We start from the raw sequence: 22,388 nt of genomic DNA, 5'->3' as shown, positions 1-22,388 counted from the left end.
ACACATGAAATCATGTAGTAACCAAAAAGTGTTTTATATTTGAGATTCTTCAAAGTAGCCACCCTTTGCCTTGCTGACAGCTTTGCACACTCTTGGCATTCTCTCAACCAGCTTCATGAAGTAGTCACCTGGAATGCATTTCAATTAAAAGGTGTGCCGCCTTAAAAGTTACTTTGTGGAATTTCCTTCCTTCTCAATGCATTTGAGCCAATCAGTTGTGTTGTGCCAAGGTAGGGGTGGTATAGAGAAGTGATACGCCATCCCATCTGGTTTGCGCTTATCATTTGTCTTTCAACAGGACAATGACCCAAAACGTAAGGGCTATTTGACCAAGAAAGAGAGTGATGGAGTGCTGCATCAGATGACCTGGCCTCCACAATCACCGACCTCAACCCAATTACGATGGTTTGGGATGAGTTGGACTGCAGAGTGAAGGAAAAGCAGCTAACAAGTGCTCTGCATATGTGGGAACTCCTTCAAGACTGTTGTAAAAGCATTCCTCATGAAGCTGGTTGAGAGAATGCCAAGAGTGTGCAAAGCTGTCATCAAGGCAAAGGGTGGCTACTTTGAAGAATCAAAAATATAAAATATATTTAGATTTGTTTAACACTTTTTGAGTTACTATATGATTCCATATGTGTTATTTCATAGTTTTGATGTCTCCACTATTACTCTACAATGTAGAAAATAGTACAAATAAAGAAAAACCCTTGAATGAGTAGGTGTGTCCAAACTTGACAAGTACTGTATATCAATACAACCATGTATTGGTTGCAGCATGAAGAAACGAATGGAGCTTCCATGCAACAACTGACTTAACAACATTTCAGTCTAATAGAAACATTGATTGCAGGCTTGGTTACACTTAAAAGTTTGAAGCAATCAAACCTATGAATACTAACCCAAATGAAGGAAACACAACAAGCCAAAACATTTAAAAATGAAACATTTCATAATGCAATCTGGGAAGCACTGACTCACTGAGACTAAAATCACTTTCCTGGAAAGTTTCCTACTAGTCAAGAAAATTCACTTTGCTACATAATAGAAATGTATGAGATATCTGTCTCCAACACCAAGCTGCCACAGGCAGGGTAGCAACCGCCCAAGCAAGGCACTCTTTCTTGGCCCTCAGAGGGCATGGCATTGCCACAGGAAGCATACAGGGCATCGGGAAAATGGCATAGGGCACAGGACATAGGTATGGTGGGGCCCGGCTAGCATACCAACGGGCGCAGGCCTCCACCTAGACAACCCATACTAACTTGGTCTGCACTTTTTGCCTCTGAGGGTAGGGACACCACCCTTCTTGCCCTCTGGGCCCTTCTCCCCACAGGGAGAGGTGAATGCAGACTGGGGATTTATCTGAACTGGAAGAGGACCCACGATAGAGGGAGGAGCGAAACATCACAGACAGGAAGTTGGTTTAACTTCAACATAGCACTGACTGGTCATCGTGGCGACATGTTGGCTGCGGCAAGTGATTGAAATAACTGTGGAACTAGAGAGTGATAGATCAACAACGGAATGACACAATGCAACAGTAGTTCCAATAACAGTGATTTGTGTCGTGACAGTTGGCTCAGTGCTAACTTACCCTCTGTGATTTGAACCTTGAAGGGGCTCTTAAGGATCTCCTGACCGGCAAACAGGATATGGATGGTGTGGGGGCCTTCCAACATGGGCCGGTAGGTGCAACGGAAAACACTGTCCCCCTTGTTTTCCAAGATCAGTTTCACCGTGTCTTTCTTCCCCTCAGGGTCCACGATGACAACGCTCACATCACCGTTACCAGCACCTAGACAGGATAACAGGAAGAGACCAATCAAAACACTGTTAACCAACCAAGTGATCAAAACAAGGAAACGTGGGACATTGTTTTAGGCCCTCACAGTAAATTCCTTCTCTAGTTTTAGCAGTTTTGCAAGGAACTCATCTGATCACTGCTACTAATGTGTTCCTTGACTGGTGTGTCCCCACTCCTTACCTGCAGTGTAGATGTCAAAGTAGGTGGGTTTGTTGGCCATGTTGCCGGTAGCTTCCAGCCCTGGTCCTCTGGCCTGGACCTTGTTGGGATCACCTATGGCCTTGGCCACGTTCACTGTGTAGGGGCTCTTATCAATATCCTGCCCAGCAAACAGCACTTTCACCTGAGGAAATAACCAGTAAAATGTTCCTTTAAAGGCCCAATACAGACTTAAAAAATATATATATTTCAAATAATTTCTGTGTAACAATTAATTAGCTTACTGTAATAGATTTACATTGGCAAAATTTGGGAGTGGTGTGAAAATTAGCTGTTATTGGCAGAGGTTTGGAACTTTGTTATTGGTTTATTAACCAATTTACTGCATGGTGATGTCACCATGGAAAGCTGAAACTGCCACCCATGCAAACCTGGTGATTAGAAGGTCCTGTGTAGATTGTATTTTCAACCAGCAGCTATCAGGAAATAACACTGATCAAATCTTTTCACACTTTTACAGTGTTAGTTTCATCAGCTGTTGTACAATATGATACAAAATAGGGGAAAAATACATATTGACTGCATTGGGCCTTTAAGTTTTCCTTTAAAGAGTTTCAATGGGCTAGTAGTACATTGTGATGATGAGATGTGTGTATAGTCAAGTCAAGTAAAGTAAGAATGTAAAGTTAAGTAAAATAAATCTATATGGGATATTGATGGTAGTGATCAGTTACCTTGTGGGCGCCCTCAACCTTGGGGATGTAAATGACGGTGTGGGTCCTGTTCTTGTCGTTGTTGAAGACCACCTTAGCCTCCTCAGTGTGTCCCTCAGGATCAATGACATACACCAGCACCTCAGCCTGACCTGCCTCCAGAGTTTCCACTGTGAACACTGCTGGCTTCAGAACCATGTTACCATTTGCCTCAATACCTATGGGAGAGAGAGGAAGATTACTTCATTGTACACTGTTCACGAATTTCCAGCAGAATTTATAGTTAGAAAAATATGTGTAAAATAGAGAGTTAGTGTAAGAAGTGCATGACTGGCTGCAGGGAAGTAAGGCGCAGGAGAGCAGAACTGGGTAAAAACCGGAGCAGTTTAATAAGCAAAACCAACGGCACCCAGAACAACAAAATATGGGACAAAATAACCCATCGCGAACCAGTCATAGTGCACAAACACTTTACAACAAACAATTCCACACACAGACATGGGGGGAACAGAGGGTTATATACACGACAAGTAATGAGGGAATGTAAACCAGGTGTGTGGGAAAACAAGACAAAACAAATGGAAAATGACAGGTGGATCGGCGATGGCTAGAAGACCGGTGACGTCGACCGCCGAACGCAGCCCGAACAAGGAGAGGAACCGACTTCGGCGGAAGTCGTGACAGTTAAATGTGTTTGAGTCTATGGGCAGTATATGAAACAATACATTCTGCTTATCAGAGATCCTGATTCACTTACATTACTTTAGTCATTGGGCAGATGCTTTTTTCCCAAGTGCATTCAACTACAGTAGGTAAAACAACCTCACAACTATCGCAAGTAAAACTTTCTTTATCTACTAAATCAGTGCTAGATTCAACTCACCACTGTGGTAAAGTATGGTCCCTATCCCAGTGGTACCCACCTGGTCCGTAAGACTTGGCTTTTTTGGGGTACAGCTGAACCCCTTTAGGTTTGAGGGGAGCGCCAGAACTCAGTTTAGACTTAGGGAACTGGGACAGGTAAGTCATCACGGACTGTTCATCCACTTCCGGATCTACAATCTCCTCAGGGTTGATCACCTAGGCCACAAGGAGAGTGTGAAAAGTTACTCACCTAGTCAACAAGCAGAAAGTCATGGGTTAGGGAAGTGATTTTTAACCGGTGCCTTGAGGAACTCAGGTGTGCCGCAAAAGTTTTCCTGATCTTGTTAATTTTTTGGAACACTCACTTATAAACGTGACCTGTGGAATGCATATGGAATTTTGACTTGGGAGCAACAGTGCCACTTAGATAATACATTGAATGGTACATGGTTACATCTGTATCACTGTTTCAAGTCTGGTGCGCTCAGACTGTTGTTACATTATCATTTGAGGGGAGCGCATCATGAGCAAAGTGATTTGTAGGCTATCATTTTACTTAGCCTGTGAGAACCATTAGCACAGGCAAGTCTGATTAGGCTTAGCTGAAACAAAACACACGCTTTGTGTCCGTGATTGCACCCCGATGCACAAAACCGCTCGTCTGTAGCTCAAAACGTTCAAAACTAAATTACTTTTTTTTTTACCAGAGCTAAACAAATATCTTCCTAGTGGGGATTCACGGGACACTCTTAAAGAGGTACACACAAATTAATCTTCGTGAGTAAAGAACTATGAGAATAGTTCAAATAAACCCTATTTAATCTGTAAAAAAATATTTGTCACTGAAAATAGAGGATTTGCAGTATGGATCTGCCAAGAAGGAGGTCATTACCACTAAATTAATTAATAGGAACGTTTTAGGTATGCCACATAAAAAATGTAAAAAATGGTTGGGAAACATTGGGTTAGGGGTCAATATAGCCACAATTGTCTTACTTGACTTAAACCCTTTTGCCCCATGGGAAGCATAGGTCAAAGCACATCTGTATTTACCCTTAAAGAGGATTGTTGTCTGGTCTTTACTGTAAATAGTTTTTAAGAAATCGATACAGGACTAAATTACTTAGTAGGCCTAGTAGATAGTCTGTCTACTTGGCAAAGGGTAGACGTTTGTTTAAGGACATAGACATAACAGACAGGCATAAAATACATTTGATGTCTCTATTGTTTATGTGTTCTGTAAACCAATGATAAGGCACATTTCCACATTGCATAGATACTATTTCTATTCTATTTCATGGACTCCCTCCTCCTCCACTCTCTCCCTCCCTCCCTGTTTTTTGGCCGTATCACAGTGTGGTGTAAATTTCTTGACCCCAGTACAGCAGGGTTAAGCACGGCGGCCTCAGTAAGCCATGACTTAGCCCAGAGCCAAGCCCTCTCCCACACCTCATCTACAGCTCACAAGACAGCCCTCAGCCCAGGGAGAATTCAGCCCCCTAGGCCTGGGACCTGGGAATCCAAGACACATACCTTTGGCCTTATCTCTCACTACGATACACACCCTAGGCCAGCTCAATACAGTATAACCTAGGCCAGCTCGATATACACCCTAGGCCAGCTCAATATACACCCGAGGCCATCTCAGCATGAATCACACCCTAGGGTGATGCCATGTCATGAATGGCCCTGCTTCACTGAGACTATGCATGTGTTGTATCAGATAAACAAGTGAACAAGTAGATAAACAAGCACTCAAATAGTACATCTGACAGTGTCAGTATTGGAATTGAATTTGGCAAATCTACATCTCAGCATATAAATCTATAATATGCTATAATCATGCACCTGCTCAACACTCAAACAAATTAAACTACAGTAAAAGTGAAACATAGTAGACAATATGAAACCTTGCCATATTGTCCCTCTGTTAACTAAAACATCCATAGCATTACATTCACTAGCTCCACATCGTGCAGCTACAAAAAAACGTAATAAATCACGTGAAAAAACACGTGGTTTTCGGACATGTGTGAACACGTGAACAAATCCTATGAAAAAATGTACATAATTTAAAAAAAATCTACAAATAAAAAAATCACGTGACATTTTCACTAGTAGAGGAGAAATATTTATTTCAGCTTTTATTTCTTTCATCACATTCCCAGTGGGTCAGAAGTTTACATACACTCAATTAGTATTTGGTAGCATTGCCATTAAATTGTTTAACTTGGGTCAAACGTTTTGGGTAGCCTTCCACAAGCTTCCCACAATAAGTTGGGTGAATTTTGGCCCATTTATATCCCAAAAAGTCTGTTCAGTTGGCGCCATCGATTTGATTAATCCACTCGTTCAACATGCAGAGAAAGGAATCCAAAAATCTACCGCTAAACTTTGTTAAAACAAGTCAAAATTATTTTCTATTGACTCCTCAGATATCCTAAAATGTAATCAAACTATAATAATTCAAACGGAAAGAAGTATGTTCAATGTGTCTCCTCTTCATCGCGCGCACATACACGCATTTCCAAGACCGTGTCCCTGTAGTAAAACTCATTATTCTTACTCGTTTTGGAAGAAACAAGCCTGAAACCTTGAGTGCTGACACCCAGTGGACGCCATAGGAATTGTGGGAGATAGATTCAATTATTTCCCTATACTTTCCATTTTAAGAGCATGGGCTCTCTGGTTTTTCTTTGGATTTTCTCCTACCATATCTATTGTGTTATAGTCTCTTACATTATTAAAAACATTCTACAAACTTCAAAGTGTCTTCTTTCCAATGGTACCAATTATATGCATATCCTGGCTTCAGGGCATGAGCAACAGGCAGTTTACTTTGGGCATGTCAGTCAGGCGGAAATTGAGAAAAAAGGACCCTAGCCTGACTCCAACCTAAGTGTATGTAAACTTCCGACTTCACCTGTATGTGGTTTCACATTTCACGTGTGATATTTTACATTTCTCATGTGTGCTTTTGTAACTGCCGGGATTAGAACCCGGGTCTCCCACAGGAAAAGCCAATGTCTTGACCATACGAACAAAAGGAACAAAATTCTGAAGTTGCAGGCGGGCCGACTTCATCACATGACCATGAAGAACCATGACCGACTCATATCCACTACACTTTCACATGTGCATTTTTATCTTTTTATGTCAACTAGGGCTGTCAAACGATAAAAAAATGTAATTGACTTTATCGCAGGATCTGCTGTGATTAATCACAATTAATCGCAAATTCATAATTTGCTCAAATTGAGCTGTAATTTAAGATTTCTTATACAAAAAGCATTACAAGAATATTGAGTAACACTGGCTCAGAAATAAGAAATTATTATTTTTAAAGCACCTTAATTATTATACTCGAAGAGTCTAAGTTACCTTCTTCCAGAATGGCATTACATACTGTAACATTGCTACTGCAACATGTTAACACCCCCTTTTCACATGTGAGGATAATAACGCTATTTTATCACTACATTTGAACTTGCAATTCCACATGTGAAAGTGAGATTTTCACATGTGGAGTTTTCTTACATGTGAAACTGCAAATTAGATTTTCACATGTGAACTTGCATTTGAACATGTGATTTGAACATGTTCAACTGCAAATTTGACAAGCCTCAAGGGGCTTTCCGTGGACAGTAGTCCCCAGAGTAGTGTGTCTTACCTGGGGAACGCCCAGCCAGTTGTCAGCCTGCTGCATAGCCTCTCTGGCGTTCTCCACAGGCTGGCTAGGGTCCCAGGCCTGCCAGTCAGGGCACAGACCTACAGGGAAAGAGAGAGGGAAACGACGGGAGAGAAGTAGAGAGGGAGGAAGGAGGAAGTGACAGGGGTTTTAGAGTGGATTAAGATGGCATCCTCTCAGGGTTAAGATGGCATCCTCTAACAATTGCATAAGTGTCTTATCTGGTAACAGAAAGAATTAAGATTGTCATCATTACTACACTCCTACTAATTACTACTAACACCCTACCACCCTGTGAGACCATGTATTTACCCATGCTGCTCTCCTCCAGTTAGTTTAGAAAGATGTTTAACTATTCCTTGATGGAAGGGCTTCAATATCAAAACAACTAAAGCAACAGACGTCCTTTCACTTTCCCTGTCGGACACCGAGGGCTAAAGCAAACAGGCTAAACACTAGAAATAGACTTACTAGAATTAGCATTCCCATTCAAGTCAATGGGTCTACGATGTGTGGACCGCAATGTAATTCTATTTCTATGTGCTTATTTTTGTATTTTTTTTAAAGTACCTTTATTTAACTAGGTAAGTCAGTTAAGAACAAATTCTCATGCACAATGACGGCCTACCCCAGCCAAACCCTCCCCTAACAGGGACGACGCTGGGCCAATTGTGCGCCTCCCTATTGGGCTCCCGATCACGGCCGGTTATGATACACCCGGAGTCAAATCCGGGTCTGTAGTGACGCCTCTAGCACTGCGAGGCAGTGCCCGCCACTCTGGAGGCCATAAATGATGTACCTTGTGCTGCTAATGCTTAACTATCTTTTATCAATGCAGTGAGTTTGCTGACTCAAAGAACACAGAGCTCAACGGGAGTCTAGTATGTCGTTATTACTGACACCGTGGAGCTGCTGTGTTACTCTAACATCATCGTGACGTTTAAACGTTTACATTACATTGATCTGGCGCTGGAATATTGTCAGGGATACACGAGAAATACTTTCTCAAACAAAGGAGGGGACGACTCTTGTTCTACCTGATTTCTCTAGCTGTACCAAAACTATAAGTCTGTTAAGTATAAATACACTACCGTTCAAAAGTTTGGGGTCACTTAGAAATGTCCTTGTTTTTGAAAGAAAAGCAAAAATTTTGTCCATTAAAATAACATCAAATTAATGAGAAATACAGTGTAGACATTGTTAATGTTGTAAATGACTATTGTAGCTGGAAATGGCTGATTTTTGATGGAATATCTACATAGGCGTACAGAGGCCTGTTATCAGCAACCATCACTCCTGTGTTCCAATGGTACATTGTGTTAGCTAATCCAAGTTTATAATTTTAAAAGAATAATTGATCATTAGAAAATCCTTTTGCAATGATGTTAGCATAGCTGAAAACTGTTGTTCTGATTAAAGAAGCAATAAAACTGGCCTTCTTTAGACTAGTTGAGTATCTGGAGCGTCAGCATTTGTGGGTTTGATTACAGGCTCAAAATGGCCAGAAACAAAGAACTTTGTTCTGAAACTTGTCAGTCTATTCTTGTTCTGAGAAGTGAATGCGAGAAATTGCCAAGAAACTGAAGATCTGGTACAACACTGTGTACTACTCCCTTCACAGAACAGCACAAACTGGCTCTAACCAGAATAGAAAGAGGACTGGGAGGCCCCGGTGCACAACTGAGCAAGAGGACAGTACATTAGAGTGTCTAGTTTGTGAAACCGACGCATCACATGTCCTCAACTGGCAGCTTCATTAAATAGTACCCAGTCTCAACATCCAAATTGAAGAGGCGACTCTGGGATCTTGGCCTTCTAGGCAGAGTTGCAAAGAAAAAGCCATATCTCAGACTAGCCAATAAAAAGAAAAGATTAAGGGTAAAATAACACAGACACCGGACAGAGGAAGATTGGAAAAAAGTGTTATGGACAAATCTAAATTTGTCCATAACAGACATAACAGACAAATCTACATTTGAGGTGTTCGGATCACGAAGAAGAACATTCGCGAGACGCAGAATTTTTAAAAAGATGCTAGAGGAGTACTTGACGCCATCTGTCAAGCATGGTGGAGGCATTGTGATGGTATGGGGGTGCTTTAGTGGTGGTAAAGTGATAGATTTGTACAGGGTAAAAGGGATCTTGAAGAAGGAAGGCTATCACTCCATTTTGCAATGCCATGCCATACCCTGTGGACAGCGCTTAATTGGAGCCAATTTTCTCCAACAACACGACAATGACCCAAAGCACAGCTCCAAACTATGCAAGAACTATTTAGGGAAAAAGCAGTCAGCTGGTGTTCTGTCTATAATGGAGTGGCCAGCACAGTCACCAGATCTCAACCTTATTGAGCAGTTGTGGGAGCAGCTTGACCGTATGGTACGTAAGAAGTGCCTATCAAGCCAATCCAACTTGTGGGAGTGCTTCAGGAAGCACGGGGTGAAATCTCTTCAGATTACCTCAACAAATTGACAACTACAATGCCAAAGGTCTCTGCAAGGCTGCAATTGCTGCAAATGGAGGATTCTTTGACAAAAGCAAAGTTTGAAGGACAATTATTATTTCAATTAAAAATCATTATTTATAACCTTGTCAATGTCTTGACTTTATTTCCTAGTCATTTTGCAACTCATTTTATGTATGTTTTCATGGACAACAAGGACATTTCTAAGTGACCCCAAACTTTTGAACGGTAGTGTACATTACAAACTAACTCGCAGGATTTGAGCAGGGCAAGATTTGTCAACTTCCTAAATGATATCACATGTTCAGTAAGGAACCTGGGCCTTGTATGGTCTCAGCTGTAGCTCGTTAGGTGTCTGAAAGTCGTTGTATCACGTCAGGCTTTCTGAGTCATGTAAACATTCAACCACAGTGTTCTAGACTCCTCTCTCTGTTCTGTAACTCAAAAATGAGACATTTTAAAGCTTCATGTCAGAGGGTTACAGAGTGTGTTACAGAGTGTGCAGTAACTTCTGGTCAAATTGGAGGCGTTTCAAGTCAACGAGTCATCTCTGTGAATCTCCACTCCTGCTCCAATGCTTATCCTCGTGCCATCAATCTCTAGCACAGAACGGCCTGCTTTTTAACGCCATGCCAAGCATATAAGCACATCTTCCTTGACAGATAAAGAGGAATCATGCCCAAATTTGGGGGTGTTGTGTGGGGAGGCTGAAGAGAGCTACTTCACTTCGTCTGGGACAGCTGGTAGGAACGTACTAGAGCTCTTTCTCTCCTCTCTCTCTCTGTTGATTTTTCAATCACTCTCTCTCTCTTCTCTCTCCCACCTTCTCTCTCTGTCCTTGTCTCTGTCACTCTGTATTCCTCTCTCTCCACTCTCTCGCTCTGTCCCACTGGCTAAACAGGGCCAACGAGGCCCACTGCCATTGCCAGGCTGTGTAAGTGATACCATATCGAACACAACAACTGACTCATAGCTGACACTGACATCTCACCACAGTAACTTCCCACACATGTGTCTGATGGAAGATGAAATGACCTGGCACAGCACTTACCAGGGATCTACCATTCTCCGTTAGTCACATTAACTAGCACTAAACTGTTCCCGAGTCAGTTCTTACCAGGGGCACAGTTAGGGAAATCGGTATCTTGAGCATCCCGAGATGTTACATAGAATTTCTGTCGCTCGGGCCTCCCGAGTGGCGCAGTGGTCTAAGGGACTGCATCGCAGTTGCTAGCTGTGACACTAGAGATCCTGGTTCGAGTCCAGGGTCTGTCGCAGCCGGCTGCGACCGGGAGACCCACGGGGCGGTGCACAATTGGCCCAGCGTTGTCCGGGTTAGGTGAGGGTTTGGCCGGCAGGGATGTCCTTGTCACATCACAACTCCTGTGGCGGGCCGGGCGCATGCACGCTGACACGGTCGCCAGGTGTACGGTGTTTCCTCCGACACATTGATGTGGCTGGCTTCCAGGTTAAGCGGGCATTGTGTCAAGAAGCAGTGCGGCTTGGTTGGGTTGTGTCCCGGAGGATGCATGGCTCTCGACCTTTGCCTCTCCGAGTCCGTACGGGAGTTGCAGCGATGAGACAAGACTATGACTACCAATTGGATACCATGAAATTGGGGAGAAAAAGGTGTAAAAATGAATACAAAAAAATGTAAGATTTTCTGTCTACCAAAAATGTGTATATTGAACATACCAAGATGTTATATACATTTCTGCCTCAAATTGAAATTGTTATCTTCAACGTTGCGAGATGTTAGTATTCCTGCCTCGACCAGAAATTGATATCTTGAGCATTTGTGATGTTTTGTATGTAATTGGGTTCTGATGAAGAGATGTTATCCTACCAGGAACTAAATTTCCCATGAGAGAGTGCTGTGTCTGTCAGGGAGGTGTGTCCTGAGGACATATACGGGCAACATGAAATCCACATGTACTAACCAGGGGCACAGTTGTCTACCAGGGCTCCTAGGGCCTTGCCGTCCCTCCAGTCACGGTGGAAGTTGTTGATGGGCAGCTCAGGCACCTTGTTCTGTATCCAGCCCAGCAGCCTCTGCTTGGGGGTCAGTTCCTTGGCCTCCTCATCATCCCCGTCCTCCCACATGGGCATGGAGATGGAGTAGTGCAAGATCAGAGTCCAGATCAGACCCAGGATCAACTTCAGGTTCCCGTCCACGATGGCCTTGGAGTCTGGAGGGGAGAGAAACACAGATCTAGAATCAGATTTTAGTTCCCATTCATTATGGTAAGAAGCAATGTTATGTGTATGGCTTTTTCTCATGCCAAATTGACTGTTTGGTATCTGATTCTATCTGAGTCTTTAGATAAACAAAATGGCCTTGTGATTACATCTACATTTTAGTCATTTAGCAGACGCTCTTATCCAGAGCGACTTACTATCACATCTATCAAGTCTGACCTGACTTCCACTCTCTCACCCCACCCCACCCCACCCCAGACACTCCTCTCCAACACAAGAGTGACTGAGTATCCCTGGTATTCCACATACAGACAATGGGGCATGGTTGGGCTCAACAGCTGAGGACATACAGTATGTTGATATGGAATCCTTCCCTAAGTCAACAGAACTTGTATTTCAATTGATTTGAAAGTACTTTGGAAAATAAGTTATCTTAGTGTGAGATAAATCCAGGTAGATGAACTAAGTAGTAGGACAATAAAGAGGCCCATTTGCGACCAACCTTTAACTTCCTGACTAATGTCTTGAGATGTTGCTTCAATATATCCACATAATTTTCCTGACATCAATTTTGTGAAGTGCACCAGTCCCTCCAGCAGCAAAGCACCCCCACAACATGATGCTGCCACGGTTGGGATGGTATTCTTTGGCTTGCAAGCCTCCCCCTTTTTCCTCCAAACATAATGATGGTCATTATGGCCAAACAGTTTTTGTTTCACCAGACCAGAGGACATTGCTCCAAAAAGTACAATCTTTGTCCCCATGTGCAGTAGCGGTTTTGGAGCAGTTGCTTCTTCCTTGCTGAGCGGCCTTTCAGGTTATGTCATTATAGGACTCGTTTTACTGTGGATATAGATGCTTTTGTACCTGTTTCCTCCAGAATCTTCACAAGGTCTTTTGCTGTTGTTCTGGGATTGATTTGCACTTTACGCACCAAAGTACGTTCATCTCTAGGAGACAGTAGTCATTTAGTCTCCTTCCTGAGCGGTATGACGGCCGTGTGGTCCCATGGTGTTTATACTTGCGTGCTATTGTTTGTACAGATGAATGTGGTACCTTCAGGTGTTTGGAAATTGCTCCCAAGGATGAACAAAACTTGTGGAGGTCTAAAAAAAAAAAAATCTGAGGTCTTGACTGATTTCTTTAGATTTTCCCGTGATGTCAAGCAAAGAGGCACTGAGTTTGAAGGTCGGTCTTGAAATACATCCACAGATACACCTCCAATTGACCCAAATGATGTCAATTAGCCCTTTAGAAGCTTCTAAAGCCATGACATAATTTTCTTCAATTTTACAAGCTGTTTAAAGACACAGTCAACTTAGTGTAAGTAAACTCCTGACCCACTGGAATTGTGATACAGTGAATTATAAGTGAAATAATCTGTCTGTAAACCATTGTTGGAAAATTACTTGTGTCATGCACAAAGTAGATGTCCTAACCAACTTGCCAAAACTATAGTTTGTTAACAAGAAATTTGTGGAGTGGTTGAAAAACGAGTTTTAATGACTCCAACCTAAGTGTATGTAAACTTCCGACTTCAACTGTATATATAAGGGCCATTTTTCAACTTCATAATCATCATCTACAGCACCAGCCCAACATCAGCATATGTGAACATGGCAGGTTTCTATGTTTTGTAGTAAAAAATATAGAGGAATATACATTGCGTATACAATACATGGATTACTGTGTATGTGTGCCATTCAGGAAGGGAATGGGCAAGACAAAAGATTGAAGTGCCTTTGAACGGGGTGCCAGGCGCATCGATTTGTGTCAAGAACTGCACCGCTGCCTGGGTTTTCAAGCTCAACAGGTAGGAGGGTTGTTTGGTTTGATGTGGTTTTAATACTGCCTATCACCACCTATCAAAAGGTGTGTGCCAGTGACACATACTCAGTATCACGTACTCAGTTGCTGTGACAACCACAGAAAAGTTATTTCATGGTTTGTTTTCACTGTTCACTTTGTGTTGCTGCAGCAAGCCTCAAGAGGCTGGCGTCAGGAGAGGAATGACAACGCTGCCGTTATCGTGTCCCGTTTCTGTCAGACTGAAGTATAAACACCTTCTCCGCCTGCCACTCCCCAACACACACACTTTGTGGGCATTGTGTGAATGACCCCTAACTTCTTTGCTGACACTATACTGCAGGACGTTGGGACATTCCAGAGGCATGAGGTCCATCGCTCTCCATAGAGAGTACCCCCGGGCATCACAACACACACGCCCGTGCCCTTCACAATTACCCGCTCAAATCGGCGGTCACACTAGGAATTTCATCGCGCCGTGTGGGGAGAGAAATCAGTCACCAGTGTCATGGGTTTAATAACCCATCTACCTAGTGAAATGTGAGTCTGGAAAACGCTAGCTAGGCTTCTCATAGTCCTAACCCTTATCATATCATAAGATGGTTATGTAAACATACTGTACAGTAGACAAAATTAAAGAAATAACTAGCCATGGTGCTTAATAAAGAGCACTTTTCATGTCTCATTTGTTGGGTGTCTCTTCAGCAGTCAACTACAGTTAAGGGCATATTTCCTTCTAAACAAAAACCCTCTGTCTGTGTCTTTGTGACACATCAATATTGAAATGACTCAATATGTCAATATGAAGAGTTTCTTTCCAAAACGCTATATTCACCAATTTTTCACATTTGTTTTCATCAGAAATGATTACTTATGGGTACATTTATGTGTGTGTGAAATATTGCTGTTCTCAGATGTATAATTCATAGATTATATTCTATTCTTTGTTGCTAAACGCTATAAAGTGCATTCGGAAAGTTTTCACACCCCTTCCCTTTTTTCCACATTTTGTTACGTTACAGCCTTATTCTAAAATGTAAATATATTTTAAAAAATCCTCATCAATTTACACACAATACCCCATTCTGACAAAGCGAGAACAGGTTTTTGGAAATTGTTGCAAATTTTTATATATATATATAAAAAACTGAAATACCTTATTTACATAAGTATTCAGACCCTTTGCTATTAGACTCGAAATTGATCTCAGGTGCATCCTGTTCCCATTGACCATCCTTGAGATGTTTCTACAACTTGATTGGAGTGCACCAGTGGTAAATTAAATTAATTTGGAAAGGCACACACCTGTCTATATAAGGTCCCACAGTTGACAATGCATGTCAGAGCAAAAACCAAGCCATGAAGGACTTGTCCGCAGAGACAAGATTGTGTCAAGGCTCAGATCTGGGGAAGGGTACCAAAACATTTCTGCAGCATTGAAGGTCCCCAAGAACAGAGTGGCCTCCATCATTCTTAAATGGAAGAAGTTTGGAACCACCAAGACTCTTCCTAGAGCTGGCCGCCCGGCCAAACTGAGCAATCGGGGGAGAAGTGCCTTGGTCAGGGAGGTGACAGTGCTCCAGAGTTCCTCTGTGGAGATGGGAGAACCTTCCAGAAGGACAACCATCTGTGCAGAACTCCACCAATCATGGTAGAGTGGCCAGAAGAAAGCCTTTCTAATTTTTTATATATATATTTTTTTGTACTTTTTATTAGTAGTTACAGTCTTGTCCAAATGCTTCAACTCCCATATGGACTCGGGGGAGGCGAAGTTCGAGAGCCATGTGTCCTGTCATGTACTGTATTCATAACTGCTTTCATGGTGAAACACTGCTAAAGAATTTCAAGCATTTTTGTGAAGGAAAACACTGTTCACTGCTGGTCCACGCATATGCGACGAAGCGGATGATTATAAAATTGTGTATAAAACGTTGGTTGTACATGTAATTGTAGCCCTACACGTCTGTGTAATATAGCCTGTACTGAAGTAGCAACGATTATTTATGTCGGTCTGCAAGTGGAATTCCAACAAGAAGCTTCTCAGTAAATGTATTTTGGCTGCACTTCTCTTCTCAACATGCTCACACAATAAATGTAATTCTACATTTCAAAAGAAAAAACCTACATCTCTGCTGGTATTCGAACTTGCAGCAAATAGCAAAAATCGCCAGAAGCCAGGCTTGCAACACTGTCAGCTAATCTGTCAGCTAAACGTTTTTTAAAAACGTTCATTCGCAGATGATGCCGTCTGTGTAACGGCTGTCTTCGTCCTCCTCGTCTGAGGAGGAGTAGGAGATATCGGACCAATACGCAGCGTGGTGAGTATTCATATTTATTTAGAATAGTTGAATCAAACAAACAAAATAACGATTAAACTAACAAACACGAAACAGTCCCGTATGGTGAACAAACACAGAAACAGGAACAATCACCCACAAACCACAATACAAAACAGGCTACCTAAATATGGCTCCCAATCAGAGACAACGACAAACACCTGCCTCTGATTGAGAACCATATCAGGCCAAATACATAGAAATAGACAAACTAGACAAACATAGAATGCCCACTCAGATCACACCCTGACCAAACAAAACATATAAACATACAAAGCAAACTATGGTCAGGGCGTGAGCTGGCCAGTACCCCCCCCCCCAAGGTGCGGACTCCGGCCGCAAAACCTAGGGGAGGGTCTGGGTTGGCATCTGTCCGCGGTGGCGGCTCTGGCGCGGGACGTGGACCCCACCATAGTCATTACCCGCTTCAGTGGCCTCTTAGGAGCGGCGACCCTCGCCGCCGACCTAGGACTGGCAACCCTACTAAAGGGCCCCATTGGACTGAGGGGCAGCTCCGGACTGAGGGGCGGCTCCGGACAAAAGGGCGGCTCTGGACTGAAGGGCGGCTCAGGACAGACGGGCGGCGCTGGACAGGAGGGCGGCTCAGGCCTGCCGAGGTGCACTGTAGGCCTGGTGCGTGGTGCCGGAACTGGTGGTACCGGGCTGGGAACACGCACCTCAGGGCGAGTGCGGGGTGCTGGAACTGGAGGCCTGGTATGTGGTGCCGGAACTGGTGGGCTGGTGCGTGGGGCTGCCACAGGAGAGCTGGTGCGTGGGGCTGCCACAGGAGAGCTGGTGCGTGGAGAAGGCACCGGATAGACCGGACCGTGGAGGCGCACTACAGGTCTCGAGCACCGAGCCTGCCCAACCCTACCTGGCTGAATGCTCACCGTAGCCATGCCAGTGGGAGAGCTGTGGAATAGGCCGGTGGAATAGGCCGCACTGGGCGACGCACTGGAGACCAGATGCGTAGAGCCGGCTTCATGGCACCTGGCTCGATGCCCACTCTAGCCCGGCCGATACGAGGCTCTGCTATGTACCGCACCGGGCTATGCACACGTACTGGAGACACCATGCGAATCTCCGCATAACACGGTGCCTGCCCGGAACCTCTCTCTCCACGGTAAGCACGGGGAGTTGGCTCAGGTCTCCTACCTGACTTAGCCATACTCCCCGTGTGCCCCCCCCAATACATTTTTGGGGCTGCCTCTCTGGCTTCCATCCGCGCTTTCTTGCTGCTTCCTCATACCACCGCCTCTCGGCTTTCGCTGCCTCCAGCTCAGCCTTGGGGCGGCGATACTCTCCAGCCTGTGCCCAGGGTCCCTTGCCGTCCAGAATCTCCTCCCAGGTCCAGGAGTCCTGCGATCGCTGCTGCTGCCCGTTACCACGCTGCTTGGTCCTTCGGTGGTCGGTGATTCTGTAACGGCTGTCTTCGTCCTCCTCGTCAGAGGAGGAGTAGGAGATATCGGACCAATATGCAGCGTGGTGAGTATTCATATTTATTTAGAATACTTGAATCAAACAAACAAACAAAATAACGAATAAACTAACGAACACGAAACAGTCCCGTATGGTGAACAAAGACAGAAACAGGAACAATCACCCACAAACCACAATACAAAACAGGCTACCTAAATATGGCTCCCAATCAGAGACAACGACAAACACCTGCCTCTGATTGAGAACCATATCAGGCCAAATACATAGAAATAGACAAACTAGACAAACAACATAGAATGCCCACTCAGATCACACCCTGACCAAACAAAACATATAAACATACAAAGCAAACTATGGTCAGGGCGTGACAGTATGACTGCTGTTAAGGACGCTCTCGTGGTAAAGTGTTCTATCCCTTCCAATTACGTCAGTGATTCTAATTGGTTAATATTGAGTTTGAACCGGATATAATCACAGCTACCTGGTGACGTTAGCATAGGGCTAAATTTACCAGGTTGCATGATGGGAACAGCTTTTGATCACGTGCAACTGGGTCAATTATTTAAATTGGCTTATACGTTAAACTTAAAACTTGTTTGAATGTTCGCAGGTATGGCGCCAACATGTCCAGGATGCCCTCTTACCTCATACATACACTTAGGCTACTGTTCAGTATCTCTGTTTACCTAGTCTCTCGTCGACTGACTATTGTGCATTAGTTCTGGGTTAACCGAGATAACTGTTTATCTAAAGCTACTGCTAAGTTTGCCCCCTGCTTATTCAACCAGTACACAACCTGGCCAGTATAGAATGACATTATTGCAACCAGCTCTACCCACTGGAAGTACTGTATGTGTCTATGTCTAGCTAGTAGCTGCTGCTAAGGGAGTCCAGGGTCCACAGAGTCCAAGGTTCAGCAATCTATGCCTCAATCAATCACTCATCCCAGGGTTTAGCTACCTCTTTGAACAGAATACCTCTATGATTATCCCTAACACATCGCACATGCTTGCAGCCAGCCTAAACCTCACCTCATAACCACACCATCCCAGGAGGATTCTGGCCATGCACCCACTGTTCAGCTAGACTGGTCCTAGATCAGTTTTGTATTATAGCCAACTCCTATCATCTTTCTCATAATTCCTCTGATCTACAAAACAATGAACATAGGATTTGGCTATGCAGCCCTAACTGATCTGGGACCACCAGGCTACTTTAGTGTTAAGCAGGCCGTAGAGTTAGTGGCTGTCGACATAAACCCATTTCCTGTCTCTCGAACCCTTGGCCTGACTCCTCTGACCTTCAGTCAGTGTGATTATGAGGTGCGGAGTGAGTGCAGAGTGAGAGGGGTGTGTGTGTTGTGGGTGTGTCTGTCTGTGCACGCATGCACAACATCGTTGTGTGTCATTCTCATTAACATGGTCCTACTGAATTCTCAGAGGCCAGAGTGATGGCCTGCCACTGCCCACCTCAGTAGTTTGAGTAAGACATTTGCAACCTTGCAGATGGATCTGAGATTTTAGGATGGATGGCTGGCTTCAGCCTTGGCCCTGACATTTATTTTTTATTTTTTATTAAAACCTTGTTTAACTAGTCAAGTCAGTTAAGAACAGATTCTTATTTATAATGATGGCTTATCCCGGCCTAACCCGGACAACACTGGGCCAATTGTGCACCGCCTTATGGGACTCCCAATCACGGCCGGTTGTGATAAATAAAATGATAAAATCAGTTATATTTCGTCTCTCTCTGTGTTTACATCATTTTCAGAGTGGCTGAATCTCACTGGAGAAATCATCCGAGCGAGGGAAACAGCGCCTCTCTGTCTCAGTATGTGTAGCCCATGTATCTGATGCTATGTGGACCAAAAGAGTATAACATGTTGCCGCCGTAGCATTTGATTGATTGATGCAAGCAAGCATTTGGCCTCGCTTTTTTCAATATTTTTTTAACCCTTTTTCGTGATATCCAATTGGTAGTTACAGTCTTGTCTCATCACTGAAACTCCCATACGGACTCGGGAGAGGCGAAGGTTGAGAGCCGTACGTCCTCTAAAACACAACCCCGCACTGCTTCTTGACACAACGCTCACTTAACCCGGGAGCGTGCATTGCACCTGGCCCGCCACAGGAGTCACTAGAGCGCGATGGGACAAGGACAAGCCGGCCGGCCAGCCAAACCCTCCCCTAACCCGGACGATGCTAGGCCAATTGTGTGCCGCCCCATGGGTCTCCCGGCCAGTTTGGATATGGCTTCACACCAGTCAAATCACTTCCAAAGCAAAACATAATTTTCTGAAAAACGTGTCTGTTTCTGGTCTGCTTGTGTTGATGTCCTGCCGTAGCTAGCTTGCTAAATTGGCCCTTTCCTAAGCCATGGTGTCACGCCCTGGCCATAGAGAGGTTTTTATTCTCTATTTTGGGTAGGCCAGGGTGTGACTAGGGTGGGCATTCTAGTTTCTTTATTTCTATGTTTTCTATATCTTTGTTTTTGGCCGAGTGTGGTTCCCAATCAGAGGCAGCTGTCTATCGTTGTCTCTGATTGGGAATCATAATTAGGCAGTCCTTTTTCCCTCTTTCATTTGTGGGTAGTTATTTTCTGTTTAGTGTCTGCACCTGACAGAAATGTTTGCTTTTTCGTTTTGTTACTTTGTTTGAGTGTTTTTGATATCAAATAAAATCATGAACACTTACCACGCTGCGCTTTGGTCCACTCCTTCTGACGACGAGCGTTACACATGGATGGAGATGGGGATTTGGACTTGTGGTTTTGACTAAATTCTCTGTACAGGCCAATGATTATGACGCGATTCTGATCTAACCATGTTGTGCCACTGGCCTGAGACGACTGAAGTTCAATATGTAGCGTAGATGTAGCTTAGGAGGCTCACATTAACTAGCTACCTAACTTAGCTGGTTCATTGTTGCCCATGCGAGGAATTTAGGCTAGCAAGCCTTTTAGCTTGGTAGCCTATGACAAATAAAACTGAAAGTGTACTGTATGACAAAACCATAGACCATTTTGCCAACATGAACGAGAGGATGATGGCCTAGTCTACAAGTAGTTTGTTTTTGTTTTACCTGCACACACACACACACACACACACACACACACACACACACACACACACACACACACACACACACACACACACACACACACACACACACACACACACACACACACACACACACACACACACACACACACACACACACACACACACAAACATACACACACAGAAATCAGTGCCATGGACAGCCACATGATTTTTAGCAACATTGATTTGACTAAATTGTTTTTGGTACCTTTAAGTGTGTTTTCAGTGTATTAAACTAAGCATATATAGTCTTGTTGATTTGATGATGTTTAAGTTGAAATGGTGCTGGAATAGCGGAGGCATTGCTCCTGTTGTCTTTGTGCTGACTTGCGGTAACTCTGTGGTTCTAAATCTTGCCTGACCATACTGCAGGTGATATAACTGTTTGGTATGTGCAATATTTGCTTCATGGACTGCTCTCCAGTTTTGTGATGAAACAAACGTACGTGTTGTTCAATTTATTCTGCCAATGTGTGACTTGTCTTTTTGTTGTCTAGGCCTTATTGTATATCACGTTGGCGTATGAACGAATGGGTTATAGAGCAAACAACCCAATTATCACAAGCTAATATGTATTTTTTACTGGCTTGGCTTGGCTTCATCTGTGATTTTACCCACACACCTCTACTGCAAACTGGATTTACAGAGGTGCCATAATACTGCAGTGTGGATGGATGTTTAGTCACTCAGCTGAATGATTCAAATTGGTCTCTCAATAATATGTGGTCGACAATCCAAGATCCACTAATGTGTAAACACATGTTATTACTCCACTGTGTATTATGTAAAGTACAAATATTTTGTGAAATGACACTCACAGTCTATAATGAATGTATTATCCATTGATTAATTAATAATTGATGAATTCATTTCTGTAGAGTCTATATTGTAACCTAAAGAAAATAGATTCATGAATCAGTAAAAAAGCTATTATTTTGATATATTTTGTTAAAATAAATAGGCACATGTATTGTTCTGTTCTGTTATTCCCTCTGTCCCGATTATGCACTGGAGTTTGATTGAACTCCCTCTCCTTCTCTCTCGCCTCTCTCTCCCCCTCTCTCTCAAAGATGAATAACAATAAATAAAGAATTGCCCCAAAAGCTTAATTATCACTTACCAATAGATACCAACTTGATGTGTTCCCTGTCCAAGAATTCAAGAGCCACCGACACATTTTCCAGTTTCATCTGTCTGAAGTTGGGTCTATTGTGGTGCTTTCTGTACATCTTCTTCTGACTCAGAACTTCCAGGAGCCCGATCAGCTTTAAACCGTCGCCAACATCCTTCTGCAAGTCAGTGATGCTCTTGTTGATGCACTTGAGGTGCTCATTGCACCACCTGGTAAAAGTGTTCTGTTGTATTTTCTTCCATGGCGCATCCTCGGCAAGGTCCTTCTCTGTAGCCGGCATCTCGTCTTCCTCGTCCCCTTCAGAGTTGTCAGTGCCCTGGTAGTACTGTGGTGGATGGCTGTAGTCATAGTAATGTGCATTATTGCTTGACATGCTGGCGGTTTCTGTGTCGATGCCAAGTCGATGCCAAGCGTGTCGATCGCGTGTCGATGCCAAGCGTGCGCACTATTCGCTGTGGTAAAAGTTAAAAATTTAAGAGGGATGAGTTTAAGAAAATGTTCCCCGAAGACTTTTCGGATGTGAAGAAGCCACTTCTTGTTAGGTAGGACAATGATGAATTAAATGGTCCGATTTACAGTCCGATTTACAGCCGGTCACTGGTTGTTAATTGGCAGTGGCTTGACAAATGTAGTTTCTGCTTCTTAATAGATAGGCTTAGAGAATAATGTCACTTTTTGAG

The 22,388-nt window shown here is 43.6% G+C and overlaps 1 protein-coding gene across 1 annotated transcript in view; it reads right to left on the bottom strand.

The window, feature by feature from the left end:
• Window positions 1–22,081, bottom strand: part of LOC120053550 (filamin-C-like) — a 58,230-nt gene extending 36,149 nt beyond the window's left edge. Inside the window, exons 1-7 of the mRNA XM_039000682.1 lie at window positions 21,697–22,081; window positions 11,636–11,884; window positions 7,214–7,311; window positions 3,603–3,759; window positions 2,701–2,897; window positions 1,988–2,150; window positions 1,598–1,798 (exon numbers count right to left, since the gene is read on the bottom strand). Of these exons, the coding sequence (XP_038856610.1) occupies window positions 1,598–1,798; window positions 1,988–2,150; window positions 2,701–2,897; window positions 3,603–3,759; window positions 7,214–7,311; window positions 11,636–11,884; window positions 21,697–22,081 (1,450 nt within the window). The remainder of the gene's footprint in view (window positions 1–1,597; window positions 1,799–1,987; window positions 2,151–2,700; window positions 2,898–3,602; window positions 3,760–7,213; window positions 7,312–11,635; window positions 11,885–21,696) is intronic.
• Between the last annotated feature and the right edge of the window lie 307 nt (window positions 22,082–22,388).

Source organism: Salvelinus namaycush, chromosome 9 (genome assembly GCF_016432855.1).
Source record: "Salvelinus namaycush isolate Seneca chromosome 9, SaNama_1.0, whole genome shotgun sequence".
In the NCBI taxonomy this organism is placed as follows: domain Eukaryota; kingdom Metazoa; phylum Chordata; class Actinopteri; order Salmoniformes; family Salmonidae; genus Salvelinus; species Salvelinus namaycush.
This window is presented reverse-complemented; position numbering and strand designations above follow the sequence as displayed.